Here is a 15,504-nt window from a genome sequence, read left to right on the forward strand (position 1 = left end):
AAAATATGATTTTATATATGCAGTTTTTAGGTTATATAAGAAACCATAGATACAAGTACCATAGAAACCCTTTTCCAACGTCTTTGAATTTATAGTGGATCCTGTACCACCGGTACAATAGACAAATGATAAAATTAGATTTTGTATATGCAGTTTCTTAGGCTATACAAGAAATCATACAAAAAAAGTACCCATAGAAACCCTTTTCAAACCTCTTTGAATTTAAAGTGGACCCTGCACCCCCGTTATAATAGACAAATGATAAGATATGATTTTATATATGCAGTTTCTTAGGTTATACAGGAAATCATAGAAACCCTTAGAAACCCTTTTCAAGCCTCTTTGAATTAATAATGGACCCTGGACAACCGTTATAATAGACAAATGATAAAATATGATTTTATATACCGAGTTTATTAGGTTACAGAAAACCATATATAAAAGTACCCTCAGAAACCGTTTTCCAACCTCTTTGAATACAGAAAAGTGATTTTCTACAAGTTCGAAGATCCAAATTCGGTGAAATCCCCGAATTTTCGAGGATTTCCCTGAAATCTTACGAAAACAAAGTGGCAAAAACGCTTGGGCCTAGGGGAACGAAAGATTTTAAATTTGGTCCTCAATTTCTCCGTGAAATTTTATACAACAATAATAACAAAAGGAAGAAAAATCAACTAATCTTCCTTTCCATGTAACATGAAAGAAGGTTTTGCACATTCCAGCATCACATTCGATACAAATACCAGTTCCGGCTAACCTCGAATCTTCACACAGTGAACATATACGAGATCCAAACCTGTTGTAGGGCATATCAAATATCGAGACCTAAAAACAAATATCGTAATATCAGTCTACACATATATAGATCATATGAAGTAGTACCATTTTTCTATTACCGACACACTAAACAATCAAATTCAAATAACAAAACTATGTTTAAATAGCCTACAACTATGTTCAGTAGTACCCCCAAACATTTTTTTTTTAAATCACTCCATCTTTTCCTGTATTATTTTCGATCTTTGAAACTTATAGATAATCAAATATGCCGATGATGGAGTTAAATAAACTAGGAAGATATTCATTGGGCCATGAAAGAAGGCTAAACGTAGGCTCTACAAAGTATGCAAAATAAAGGTTAAACGAAGGCTCTTTAAATGTAGTCAAGCTGTTCGTGGCAACGAAGTGTAAGTAAAGGGCAATACGGCTCAATAGCAACCGAAACTATAAAAATGGCTTTTATTCTGATTCCAAATATATAAAGTTTAATGTTTCCTATCAAAAGTATAAGGATGAGAAAATTTGACTGATTTAACAAAAGGAGAAAAGCACCCCCAAAAATTCAAGCACCTACTGCAAAATACGAAAATATGGATTTTTTTTTTTACACAGATGCCTGTATCGAACGAGGTAGTCGTATCAAATCAATGGATCTAGAAGATCAGGAGGACTCATTCAAATGGAAATCAAAAGTTCTAGTACCTTTTTAAGCAACTAAAAAAGATTACAGGGCAACTAGCCCCCCTCTTATACCTCGTTTTACCCAAAGATGTCTGATCAAAACTTTAAGATAACCATTTGATTCAGCATTGCTGAAAAGTCAAATAAATATGCAATTGGGGGATGCCATGCCCTACATAGGCCCTGAGAAAAAGGGCTGCAATTTACACAATTTGCCCAATGTTCACATATAGTAATTGTTATTGGGAAATAGAAGGCAATTTATTGAGTATAATTTTCTGAAGAGTTTTCCGCGGGGAAAATTTTCGTTAGGGAGGAAATTCTACACAAGACGAAGGGAGGGAGGGAATTTCTTGGCATGATTTAAAACAGTTATAATTAAACAAAAAAGACAACTTTTTCAAATGAAATTAAGAAGCAACATTAAAACTTGAAACGAACAGAAATTATTCCCTGTATAAGGGAGACTGGCACTTCCTCAATACACACTCTTTACGTGAAGTTTGACATTGTATCACAATTCTTTAAGGAATACTGCTCCAACGCAAGGATGTTGAATTTGATGGAAAGTATTTTCAAAGAGCTTCAAGACTAGTGTAAAGGGCGAGGGTTTAATGAAAGGGCAGCCAGTTTCATATATGAAATAATTTCTGTTCGTTTTAAGTATTAATTTTGTTTTTTAACTTTCAATAAAAAAATCGCTTCTTTTTGTTTAATTAAACAAATATTTAACAAACATTAACACTGTGCTTACTTCAGTCGAAACTACAAGCAGAAATGGTGCGTGACAAGTAGATGGCAGCAGTATTAGATTTTTCGGAAGTTTTCTGTTTATCATCCTAAAAAGTTTTTTTGGCAATAACCAAGGAAAGTGTCATACAGCATAAAAAATTTTTGATTAATAATTTCAGATATTTTCTCTCTGACAGAAACTATAAATCCCCGTTCGATGGAAAAATTTAAGCTCTGGTTGAAGAACAAGCAGAAACCATTTTTTTGGTCCCAGTCCAACTACACACAGCTTTCAAAAATACCATGTCACATTCATCAATTCAGCATGAAGTTCAAATTTTCCGTAAAGACCTTCCAAGAAGGTTTTGCATGGGGCTTTTGTGGAGATTTTTAGTTTTCTTGTTGACTAATTTTTATTGTTTTTTTGTTGATAAAATCTAACCTTATCTTAAGCCACTAAAAAGAGAAAAAACCAAACAGACACATTCCTAAATCAAAAGAAGACACTCCTACTGCCTAATTAACTAAGAAATGGAAAACAAAGATGCAGGCAAAGGTAAAGATCTTAATTCACTAAACTATTCTGTTTCGATGAAAAGGCGAATGCGAAGAAACCTAGACTTCAGCTGCTCAGCCTTTGAATAAAACCCTTTGCTAATGATTTTAATATTCCTAGGTTTAAGTATGCCAATCCTATTAAGGGATTAATTAAAAAAAAAAAAAACTTTTTCTACAGAACAATTTTGTAAAGAAAAGAGCTCCATTAAGTCAAGAATGAGCAATGAGAATGAGCAAAACAATCACTATCAATAATAAATGAAACTCAAAAACAACAACAAAAAAGAACAAATGACCGTGGATTGTCAGTTTCATTGACATAAACCGATATTTATTCCTTAAAGTTTTGATATTTTTTATTTATGAAAGTAAGAAAAGTGAAAAAATTTTAAAACGTGTTTTGTTTTCAGTAAAGCGCAAATTGTGTTCTAAAATTGAGAAGGCATGGGGGTTATCAGCCCAACTAATGTTAATTTTTGCTCATTTTGAATTTGACTCAAAAGTAATTCTTATCGTTTGGGTTTTCATTATTTATTGATAGTGATTGGTGGTAGTTTTACACTTGGAAGATTGGTTAACTTTATTTTTGCTCATTCTTGTCTTAATGGATCTCTTTACTTTTCTTTGAAAATCCATTTGTAGAAAAGATTATTTAAATTAATAAACAGTCCCGCTTACTTCCTTACATCCTTCAACCATCTCCTTCATAAAGAAGATGAGAGAGAGAGAGAGAGAGAGAGAGAGAGAGAGAGAGAGAGAGAGAGAGAGAGAGAGAGAGAGAGGAGAGAGAGAGAGAGAGAGAGAGAGAGAGAGAGAGAGAGAGGAGAGAGAGAGAGAGAGAGAGAGGAGAGAGAGGGGAGAGAGAGAGAGAGAGAGAGAGAGATGAGAGAGAGAAGAGAGAGAGAGAGAGAGAGAGAGAGAGAGAGAGAGAGAGAGAGAGAGAGAGAGAGAGAGGTTTATTTAAACAACAATCGTAGCTCAAATGGCTAATTTGATGTTGAAATACAAAACATGTTATTATGCACTATTATATATTGACGTAAAAAAAGGGACGAAAGAGTTCTGGTAGCGGTTTGTCCGAGCACACACAGGCACTAGTTTTAGCTTCTGTCTCGTACGGCTGACGGTCAGGGCTTCTGGTGGTAAATGTCGCAGTGAGCAGGGCTAGACAGCAGCATTTTGCCAAAACTCAGGATAAGGTCACCCGAACGGAGTTCCAAACTTTAAAGTTCAAGGGTTGCTAGGGTATCGTGGTAGGAAATGTCTCTATTACTCAGGATGATACTGGTTGCCCGTTTTTGAACTGACTCCAGTTCCTGCATTAGATGGACAGTTCTTAATACTGACGGGCCCCAGACGGGACAGGCGTATTCAAGTATGGGGCGTACGAAGCACAGGTATGCCCGTAGAAGACTGTGGGCGTTGCACCTGAAGTACCACATTTTTGAAAGGGTTTGCAGGGATGCGTTTGCTTACGGATCATACTATTAGTATGGGTAGTAAAGGTGCAATCACGTGAGAAAATGACATCTAGTATTTTCATCTCACTCACAACAGGGAAAGGAACCTTCAGGTGGGACGAAGTCTCTCTCTAGCGGGTTCAGTCTAAGTATTTTTGACTTAACAGAGTTAATAGTCAATTTCTTATCAGAGCACTGTGAACTAAGTAGATCGAAAGTGATTTCGGGGAATTGTTTGGTGCGGACATTGCCATGAAGAAGATAGGAAAGTAAGAACGACAAATCGACGACAAATTTGTATTTGTCGGTATGTTCTACCAGCAAGTAGTTGATGATGGCAAGAAACTTTCTTCCTGCCAGTTTCGTCCCTTTTGGGGCATCAACAAGTTATTTTACTCCACTCTGAGTCACAGTCCACTTCGTGTAAAGCAAATACTTTTTGCTGTCTTTCAGACTGAAAATCGAGCGCAATGGCTAGCGTTTGGCGTTTAGCACCCATTTGTTTTAGGTTTTGGCAGGCCACTGGGTGTGATAGGAGAACAAAAGCTTTGCGAAAGTCTATGGCTGCTATGTCTACAAAACAGCCTTGCTTTTCAAGCCATTTCAGGATCTGATCGTACATTCTGACTAGTAATATAGACGTCCCACATTTTGGAAGTCCGCCATATAGGTATTTGTCGATAGTCTGTCTTACTTGCTATAGTAGCCGCCGCAAGATGAACGATTCTGTCACTTTTGCTAGGCATGGCGTTAGGAATATTGGTCATAAATCATCACACGACTTGGTTGGGTTCACTTTGGGAGTTGCACGGATGTGGGTCTTGTTCCGCAATCTAGGGAAGGTCCCAGATGCAAAGAACTGGTTTATAAGAACCAAGAATGATATGGCTAGGAATAAAGCAAATTCCCGCATGAGCAATGCAGGGATTTTGCCTGGGAAAGGATAGACGTTTGTCTTTACTTTCCTGATTCCACTATACACCTCAAATTCAATGTGCGCTATTGTGCCTTCGTTAGGACAATGATCAAGAAGCGAGGCTTTCTCCTGAGGGTCACGGCTGAAAAAATATTGCAAATGGAGACGAGAAATGCATTAACGTCACTAGATCCCAGTATTCACCCATTATCGTCAGATATCTTGACACTGGTTTTCGAAAAATTTCCAATCATACCTTTGACCGAGCGATGCCACTTTGCAAGTTCAGTGTTGAGCAGGGGGTCAACTTTTTCAGGACCATACTTGCGTTTTCTATTTCTGATCATGTAAACTATTAGGTTTCTTTTAGTCGCTCATTGATTTCCCTTGCCACTCGATTAAAGGTGGCTGCATTCACGTATCAGGGCCTTAATAGTGGGCGTAATTCATGGCTTGTCGTATTCACTTTTAACCATACTCTTTGCTGGAAAAATCTCGAGATAATTGGAGTACAATATTTCACTGAAAGTATACACCCTTTGCTCAAGAGAAACGTCCGTTGAAACCTATGGGAAGTCATATTCGGCAATCCACCTGCCATATTCCCGGATTGCAGAGTCAGTTATAGGTCTAGTAAATATCCGTGAGAGCAAGAATCAGATCGAGGGTACTGCCAGACGAGTGAGTGGGAATGTTCAAAATCTGATTAAGAGAAAGACTGGAGGCTAGCCAGGCTTACCTTGTCTGGTTAAAATCACCAGCAATTATAAAAGCAGGGCTGCAGCTTCTAGGTGCATCAACCGTTGTTTGGAGGTATAAAACTAGGTCACGCCTATTTTGTGCGCTATCACGGTAATATAGAGATGCCGTTATCACGTATTAAGATCAACGAGACAAGCCTGCCATTTGGCACATTACCCATGTAACCTCATGATCTGGATTTGTGAGTCCAGGTAAGAGTTTACATGAAATGTCTTTCCTCACATAGATTCTTACACCACCGCCGAACCTGTTGTCACCTCGACTATTTCAAGTACTTAGAAATGAGTTGTATCCAGCAATCTGTCCTGTAGTTTCATCGAGGTTCCAAAAAGGGACTGACAGCTAGCCAAGAGGAAATTAGGCATGGTGGGCCTATGGGACAATATCGGCTTAAGAACAGGCGGGCAGTCCCGGATGGGGCACACGGGGGTTTGGTCAAATCTCTTCAGGCTGGGTATTTTAGTTTTACATGTTCTGGATATCTTGATTTTCACCAGGTTTCGCTCAAACACTTGTTTTGTCGAAAGACAATTGTCACGGTTTGTCACTAGTACCAAAATAACACACCCTGTATGCCTTCCCCTTTCTTTTCCTTCCCGGCGTCCACGTTTCCTTTGTGTCGGTTTGTTTCAACTGGTGGACGATTCGCCATCTTTAACTTCTCGCAGTAAGTGAAATGCATTTAGCGTAGTCCAGACAGATGGCGCTAAACGGTGGAAATGAAACATAACTTTATTAGATCAGTTTTTGGCACAGGGACGGCTTCAACAGGAGTGATTCTAGTACTAAAAAATAGAGCGGAAAAGGCTGCATAAGTCAATATAATTTTCACTATGAAGAAAAAACTTTCGCCCACAAATATAGAGCTAAACTGTGGTAAGATGTTTTATTGCCCGACGCGCAAGTGACATCTACCATGATGAGAAGATTCTGACTTGTTTTTTTCTTTCTTCCACTTTCCCGCTTTTTACCAGATACACTGTTACCCTGATACCCTGGATATCCTGGGGTACGACGACAAAACTTCTTAGAAAAAAAAGAACAAAAAAGCTATTACAAAAATGCCTTTGGTAAAAAAAACAAAATCCCTTGTCAGATTCTTCTTTTCTATAGACTTGCTGCTTGAGATCATGATTTTATATCTCATCCTTTACCTTGAAATGGTCTAGAACATAGATATATATTTCTATTCTTTCTTTTTTATTTCTTTATGGACCTTCTTGACTCTCCCCCCCCCCCCCATTTTACCAGATCACAGAGGGTACGCGCTCAGACAAAATTTCTCAGAAGAAAGAGCAAAAAAGCTAGTACAAAAAAACTTTTGGTAAAAAACCAAATTCTTTGTCAGATTCTTCTTTTCTATAGACCTACTGTTTTAAAACATCTTTAAAACTCTGAAAAAATTTCTCTGAAAAAAGAACAAAAAAGATATTAAAAATTCCTTGTCAGATTCTTCTTTTCTATAGGCCTACTGTTTGAAATAAGGATTTTATATCTTATCCTTTGTCTTAAAATGATCTTAAAAGTAAGCACTAACTCTGAAGTAGCCTTTATGTGTCTTATACTTACGAGTGTCTAATGTAATTTAGTCACTACTTTCAGTAAGCTGTTCGAAAATTGATTCGTTTACTTTCGGTTAAAACTAAACAAATGTAAGACCATCAATATATAAAAACATACCCCAAACAAGCTACTTTTCCATTTCACGCAGCTCGAAGCTTCTGCTCTGGTTACCTCCAAGATATAACCAAAGAATTTAGCCAGTTAATTGTCTCGTGGCTCCATAGCGTGGGGCATTCAACCTTTGTCAAAACCCCTCACGAGATTTTTAGTAAAGCTATTTCCGATTCGTTTAAAAAAACAATCAAGGACAAACAAAAATAAGAGAACTCAAGAACGGTGTTATTTGAAGATAGTATTAGGTTAATGTTATAACTTGAAGGTCGGTATTAGATTTCAGGTAAAATACATACTTTACTGAGGGAGTCCACATCACCAAAAGACATCCCAGGAGTATATAGCGAGCACACAAGATGTACCCATCTTCCAGTAACAGTTTGTTTGAATACACCATCTGGAAAATACATCAAAACGAAATTTCAACAAAATGAAAAGACATTACGTTTTAATATAAAATGAACACAACAATAAAAGAGACGATGTTACTGTCCTATCCTTCTGTGTTAAAAATAACAATTTCAATTGTTTTTTTATGACGTATTTTTGCAAGCTAATAATATCATTTCTGGGGGCGGGGGTTAATCCAGCTTTCTAGGACTATAGTGAGAGAAAGGTTGAGATGGCTAGGGTACATTCTTCAGATGAAGGGTGACAGATTGCCAAATATTGTCTTTTTTGGCCAACTGTCTAGAGCTAAGCATAAAGGAGACCGTCCACGTTTGGGGTGGAAGGATGTTGCAAATTAAGACTTAAGGGAAATGGAAACTTCCTCAGAGGGTGTAAATAGAGAGGCTTTGATTAGAAAGCATGAAGGGGGGGGGGGGTGCATAGCTGTGTTAGCCTCAGGCGGCTTGGTTCTGCGGTGAGTTGTTAGTAGTATTTTTCTTCGTTTTTTTTTTGTAGTTTTGACTCTTTGAAGTGTGATTAGAATAAAGCTGACTTTTGAGGATTATTCTCACTCAACTTCATTCTTGGACAACCTTGAATCATTACAACAGTTTTTAATGGTTGGAAAACTGGCAAAATATCCAACTACAAACATGATTTGAAGTTTTAAATATTAGAAGTTAATTAATTTGAAGTTTTAAATATTAGTTTATGTGAATGAATCAATATATCAATTTTCAGCATTTTATGCATTAGTTTGTAACATTTATATTTATTTAGTTTGAAACTTCTTCAGCAGTTAACCAGTTTTCAATGGCGGAAAAACTGTCAAAATACTCGAATATATTAGTTCTCAGCATGTTATCACTTCCCAATGAGAGAAAACTGCTGAAATACCAGACTACATCCCTGATCTTAAATGAATATTTAGTTTGTAATGATTTCCGTTTTCAGACAGAAAATAACTTGATTAATATATCTAAAAGGAGAAACAGAATATTTATTAAATAGTTGTAGGTAAAACCTGTCCTAAGATTTTTATATGGTAATCATCATAAATCAAACAAAATAAGAAAATTAATACGACATTAACAGACAAAGAAAAAACTTATTGTTGTCACTCAAGAATATGCCATCAGCCCCACAAATGAACAAAAACCAATATAGAACAAAAAAGTTCGCCTTCTCTAAATCTATAACAATCCAAAATAATTTGTCAGTTAAATAACACTTATTTTAAAATTTCTTCAAAATTAAAAAAAAAATTTAATCTCTAGATCCTCAAGACAACTAAAATAACTACCAAACTTGTATCATGGTACAAGTTTTTTAATATATTTGTACCAAACATGGTACAAGTTTAATAATACATTATCAAATTACCATTGAAACGATTCAACTAAAAAATTTCGAAACAGTACAAATCTCTAAATAAAAAGGGAGTGTTGATATTTTTCTGGTAACCGATTCATGTAGTGACCAACCTGTAAGAAATCCAATAGCATTAATCTGATTTGGCAAAAAAACTGTGCTCAAGCCTTTTTTAAAAGGCATCCTGGCAGAGCTTACACATCTAGAAGCAACACAAAAAAAACATTTAACACGACAGGGACGATGTACATGTTTTAAAATATGATTTTGACAGTTTTGTGTTTATATTATTGTTAATAAGTGCTTAAACTAATTTTACCGTAGTTATTTTTCTGTTAGCAACTGTTTTAACTTTACTACTCTATAATATAAGCTAAAACATAATTAAAACTCCAATCAAACTTTGGTTAATTCCTCCAGTAAAGGAATCAACCCAATACTACCTTGACTTGGACATAATTCGCAGTGTGGATTCTTAACGCCAGCTTTACACGCTTCACAGAACCATGGCTCCATAGAAGTAGCTGAGCAAAAGGAGTCAAAACTTTCCGTGTCAGAGACACCATAGCACCCTGAAACAGCAATAAGCATCAGTTACATCGATAAATTGAAAGAGCAAATGCGACTTCGTCGTAATGACAAAGAACAAAGGGTGTAGCTGGTTCATTCTTTAATTTATCCAACTAAGTTTGGCTTATATTCGATAACCTTTGCTGCTAAATGCCATAAAGATAAATTTAGGGGGTCTCTCTTCTTTTCCTCATCTAGAAAGGTCAGATCATGCTTTGATCTCCAAAAAGCCTAAAGATACCATTAGTTCTTCCGTTACAAAATTTAACCATAAAGAAACTAATATACTTTCTTAAAGATTTGATTATCCATTCTGGGAGTGTCCTGATGACAATAATTTAGAAATTCAAACTCGCAAACAACTATATTGCACAACTAAATTTGCGGTTAGAAAACGAAGAAAAAATATAACAGAATCAAGGGACGTGTTAGTTTAGCGTCCGTGAGCGGTTAGACGACAAAGCAAAATTACAATGGAACGAAGAAATACGTTAGTTAACCGTGTGTGAGTCTGTGGTGCATAAACAGAAAGGAGGACTTAATATCCGGGTTGCAGTGGTAGCTAGCAACCTAGTAGGAGACGAACACGTCCAATGTTAAGAAATGTAATAGCCAATAACTCCTAAAAATAGAGTCAGATCAAAACTAAAAGTAAACTATTAGATCCGCCCTGTCCAAAAACCCTATATAAGAAACTTACCGTTTCTTAGCTTGAACAACAAGGGAAAAATATTGCCTTGGAAATCAAGAAAAGTGGCAGCAACCACGATATTCTGCATAAACGACATACTTTTTTCTTGTTTTTTTTTTTCGCCGAAGGTACCTTTGCACTGGAACATCGTAGAGAGCTGTTTAACGGCTCATTTTAAAGGAAATTGCAACATCTAGTGCCCTTTATAATAAAAAAAGAATAATTTTAAAGTAGAATCAATTTCCCGATTAAAAACTGCATTTTACCACAACACTACAGTCGATGTTTATATTATATACTATTGCAGTCGATATATTATAATATTATACACTATTACAGTCGATTAAGTTCATTATAAATAGGGATTTTATATTAAAAGACAAGTCATAGCTCATTGTAAATGGGGCAATGCAAGTTTTTTCGGATATATCTGAAATTTTACAAAGTATCTGTATAGTTCAATGTAAACGTGGACATGGATATCATGGCTATAAGGATGTGTGATACCTAGTAAAGAAAAAACCAAGGCATATAGAAAATAAAAATTATTATAATAAAAGCATCTTTTACGAAGTTTTATAATAAGCACAAATGGTTGCTAATAGTAACTGACATATTAAATAATAGCAGTAGCCTTAGCTTTAATAGTAGTATTATCATCGGTAAACTCTTTTAGGGTATGGTACCACATTTGACTTACTTAGCTAGTTGATTCTCCGAAGTTCATCTATTATTGTTCAAATTCAGAAAAAGCCGTAGACTTTTTCCTGTTTGTAATTTATCCGGGTTGCAGCTGTAGCTAGCAACCTAAAAAGAAACAATTACGTCCAATACTAAGAAATTTAATAGCCCATAACTCGTGAAAGTAGTGTCAGATCAAAACAAGAAGTACGCTATTAGAACTGCCGTGTCCAAAACCCCTATATAGGAAACTTACCATCCATTGGCTTTAATAACGAGAAAAATCTATTGGCTTAAAAAACAAGATAAGTTGCTTGAGCTACGATGTAAAAATTGAGGATCTTATTAAATTATATTGAATTGCTTAAAGAGTAAAAACTGGTAATTCCAAAAAATTTTTAATATATTTTGATATGGATTAAAGCATCTTAGTTATTTTAGTCTACTGTACTTCTTTCCTTCTGTTCTCTAAAAAATCTACTGTGGTTTTTGTTTAAGCGATCAACAATTAAAAAAAAAAAAAAAAACTAAAAACAAAGAAAACACCAGAAAAACTAAAAAAACAAAACAGAAAAAAAAACAGAAAAACTAAAAAAAATGCGGTAGTTCAGGCGTTGGTTCCAAAGAATCATCATTTATAGTAACTGCAACTGTAAATTTTCAGTTTTCGGACCTTCCCACAGACATTGCGTTGGATAAATAATTGTTCGCACCGACACCACACGTGTTGCTGGAATTCGTATTTTTCCAGGATGGTAGTATCGAGCCTATGGTGACACCGTGACATAAAGAAGAAGTTCGCATTATCTGAGGTTAGAAGATGTGCAACAGAGAGAATCAAATAATATGCAAACCTGCTGCATGCCGAGCACTGGGGCCCGGGCTCCCGATATTATCTATATATATAAAAATATGTTGTCTGTGTGTGTGTCAAGTGACGTCATGTTTGTGTGTCGACTGACGTCATGAAGTTAGTTGTCGTCATGTTTGTTATGACGATGACGTCATTAAAGGTATTTAAGACATTCGTTCACGGAAAAAAGTTTAATTGTAAAATGACTGAAGAACCTACAATGGCAACAACCGAGGAAGCTGCTCAAAGAGTCTATGGCAAAAAACTTGCTGCTGATAGAGAAAGTAAGAAAAGAAAGCGTGCCGAGGAATCACAAGAACAGCAAGAAAACAGGCTTGCGGCTGATAGAGAAAGTAAGAAAAGAAAGCGTGCCGAGGAATCACAAGAACAGCAAGAAAACAGGCTTGCGGCTAAAGAACGCAAAACCGCGCAGTTAGATGAAAATCCACCTGGACAGCGAGAGTCAAAACATATCAAAACTGAAAATGATAGCGATGATGATTGGGTTTGGGATTTTGACTTGGATAAGGTCATCAATGCCTACCAGATTTAAGTTAAAAAAACAAAGGTTCAGCGATATGTACTTCATAGTGACGCTGAAAAATAAAGAAGAAAAAGAAAACTGAAAAAAGAAAAAAGGTAAAAAACTAAAAAAAAACTAAAAAGAAAAAACACTCAAAGAGAAATTACAGACCGGGACACAAATGACGACCGAGACAGAGGGAATATAAATGACGACCGGGGACCTCAAAGAGAAATTACAGACTTGGACACCGGGACACAAATCACGACCGGGACACAGGGAATATAAATGACGACCGGGACACAGGGACAAAACTACAACGGGGACGCCGGGGGCACAGGCGGGATATATAAATGACGACCGGGACACAGGGATTGCTCGAATAGAAATTACAGACCGGGACACAAATAACGACCGGGACACAGGGAATATAAATGACGACCGGGATACTCAAAGAGAAATTACAAACTGGGACACCGGGAATATGAATGACGACCGGGACACAGGGACACAACATTAGAAAAATGAGGTATAGATCTGAATACGGATTGTTTTTCCCATGGACAATTATATGTTGCATGTTCAAGAGTCAGTAAACCTGACAATCTATTTATATGCACAGACAATGGGACAGCGAAGAATGTTGTATATTCGCATGTTTTACGTAGTTAAAAACCTATGTTTATATCTATCTCTATTCACAGGTGGGACACAGGGACACAACTACAATGGCGCGTAACTGATATGGCGCGTAACGACTTACGCGCGCGGGGGGGCTTGGGGGGGGGGGCGAAGCGCCACCCCAACAGCTAGTATATTATATGTATATAGCAATGATAATTATAATTATTACTTTTATTTTAATGGTCATTATATTAAGTGGCCAAAAAATATATTTTCCTTTTCTTTTCTTTTTCTACAAGATCTATATAAAGACACGCCTGCTTCTTACCATAAAGCTAAAATTTGGTTAAGGCTATGACATTGCTTTCTATTTATTTTGACTATTACCTTAATGATACAAATAGGGTTAAGGAGAAAGCAGACTTTTCTACTGAATCAGAAATGTGCTTAAATCTACACAAAAGAAGCATATTTCCCTTATAACATCAAATGATTGTAAGTTGTTGTTAATCATAACGTATAAAAACTAAAAACAAAATTTTCAATTTGCCAAAATATGAATTTATCAGTCAGCCTGTAATAACAAAATAAGCAAGTTTTTAGTGAAGCGTAGGGTGTAAGAAAGTTAAAAATAACAAACCTTCATGAACTAGGATTCCACACCCATCACATTCGATAACCTCATTTTCCGTGTTTGCCTGCCCAGATAGACAAATACTGCAAACCATTTGTTCTGCTACTATTTTCTTCTGAAATTCAACAAAGTAAAAAAAAATAACAAAGAAGGAAAGGCCATATCAAATGGAACACTAAAAAAACAACTCTGGTCTTTTAAGTCGAGAGAATACCTCCAATTCAAAAAAAATTAGAGAGAAGCACATTTTCGGTTGAATCCACACGAAATGAATTGTGAGCACTTATGTGACCTCTTTTTTCCTTTTTTTTTCTCCTCTGCTATTTGGTCCTAGGATATTTAGTCGTAAATTCTTGTCGGAAGTTTATTAATGTTTCATAATTTAATTTGAGATCCTTCACGAGACAAGAAAAAAAGATCAACATAACAAAACGTATGCGGTGTAGCACAAGGTACTGGAACATCATACAGTTGTTTAAGAGCTCATTTTAAAGGAAACGTCCATATCTAGGTGCTTTTGTGATTAAAAAAGCACAATATTCAAGATAAAATCAGTTATATTACCGAAAACTGCATCTTCGTACCCAAGAAGAAGAATGACGTCAAAGTCGTAGCTTACAACAATAAATGACGTTATAGTAGCGTACTTTTAAAGGTGCCTTGAGTAGCAATGATGGCAAAGTTCGTTCTTTTCTAGTCTTGCTAAAAAGCCGAAGGCTTTTTTTGTGTATACTCGTGGTTGCAGCGGTAGCTGCAACTTAGTCTGTTGAGAATCAGATATCAGAAACTCGTATAAATCAATTTTGGTGGAAAATTTTTCAAATGATGTAAAAACTTAGTAAATTCAATTAAACTTTATGGGAAGTTGAAGCTGCTGTCTTAGAAATGCCACTTGGAGATGGGTCTCCCCCGAGGCCCTTCTGGGACAGGGGAACTTTAAAATTCTTGTCGCCAAGACACTCTTAGAAGGTATTGTCAATTTTTAAAGAAACTTGAGTAGTTTCTATATAATTAAATTTTGTAACATAAGAGCTAATGGAATAGTTAGGCTTTTTGGGATCAAAACACGATCTGACCTATTTAGAAGGAAACGAACAGGGCCCCCTAAAATAGAAGGGCCCCCTAAGAGAAAAATCAAATAGGTGAAAAACGAGGATTTGTCAGCCAGTAGCTGACAAAAAGATGATTTAAATCATCTATTTTATAGGATTTGTTTTTCCCTGGGACTCAATGTAATTCTCACTGCTGCATATCTTCTGACCGAATATTTCGTTTAAAATTCTATGGGACGATCCCTGCCATTTTTCTTCTAACCACAGACTTCTTTGCCCATGATTTTTTTGCGACTCATTGTGATTTTTGTTGTCGCATACCTTCTAGCCGCAGATCTCGTTTCGCTTCATTTTCATTTATCATTACCTCAGATATTTCCCCATAGTTTTTGCTTTAACTGCTCGGATTCATTCACAATCATGTGTAATCTCGCATGACATCATAGATACCAAAAAAGTTTCTTTTCTTTCCCATCACTTTTCTTCTAACCGAAGATTTCTTTGACTATCATTTTCATTCAGAAACCATTGTAATGCTTGTTCTCTCAT

General features: G+C 36.1%; 1 protein-coding gene across 2 annotated transcripts in view; it reads right to left on the minus strand.

Moving 5' to 3' along the window:
- The window catches only part of LOC136032287 (PHD finger protein 14-like), a 352,444-nt gene that overhangs the window by 78,698 nt on the left and 258,242 nt on the right, over positions 1 to 15,504 (minus strand). For both annotated transcript variants that reach the window (XM_065712557.1, XM_065712556.1), the window contains 3 exons: positions 13,910 to 14,018; positions 9,771 to 9,899; positions 7,863 to 7,963 (listed from right to left, as the gene is read on the minus strand). In XM_065712557.1, the coding sequence (XP_065568629.1) occupies positions 7,863 to 7,963; positions 9,771 to 9,899; positions 13,910 to 13,997 (318 nt within the window). In that variant the 5' untranslated portion in view covers positions 13,998 to 14,018. The remainder of the gene's footprint in view (positions 1 to 7,862; positions 7,964 to 9,770; positions 9,900 to 13,909; positions 14,019 to 15,504) is intronic.

The sequence above is a fragment of the Artemia franciscana genome, chromosome 10 (assembly GCF_032884065.1).
Source record: "Artemia franciscana chromosome 10, ASM3288406v1, whole genome shotgun sequence".
NCBI lineage: Eukaryota > Metazoa > Arthropoda > Branchiopoda > Anostraca > Artemiidae > Artemia > Artemia franciscana.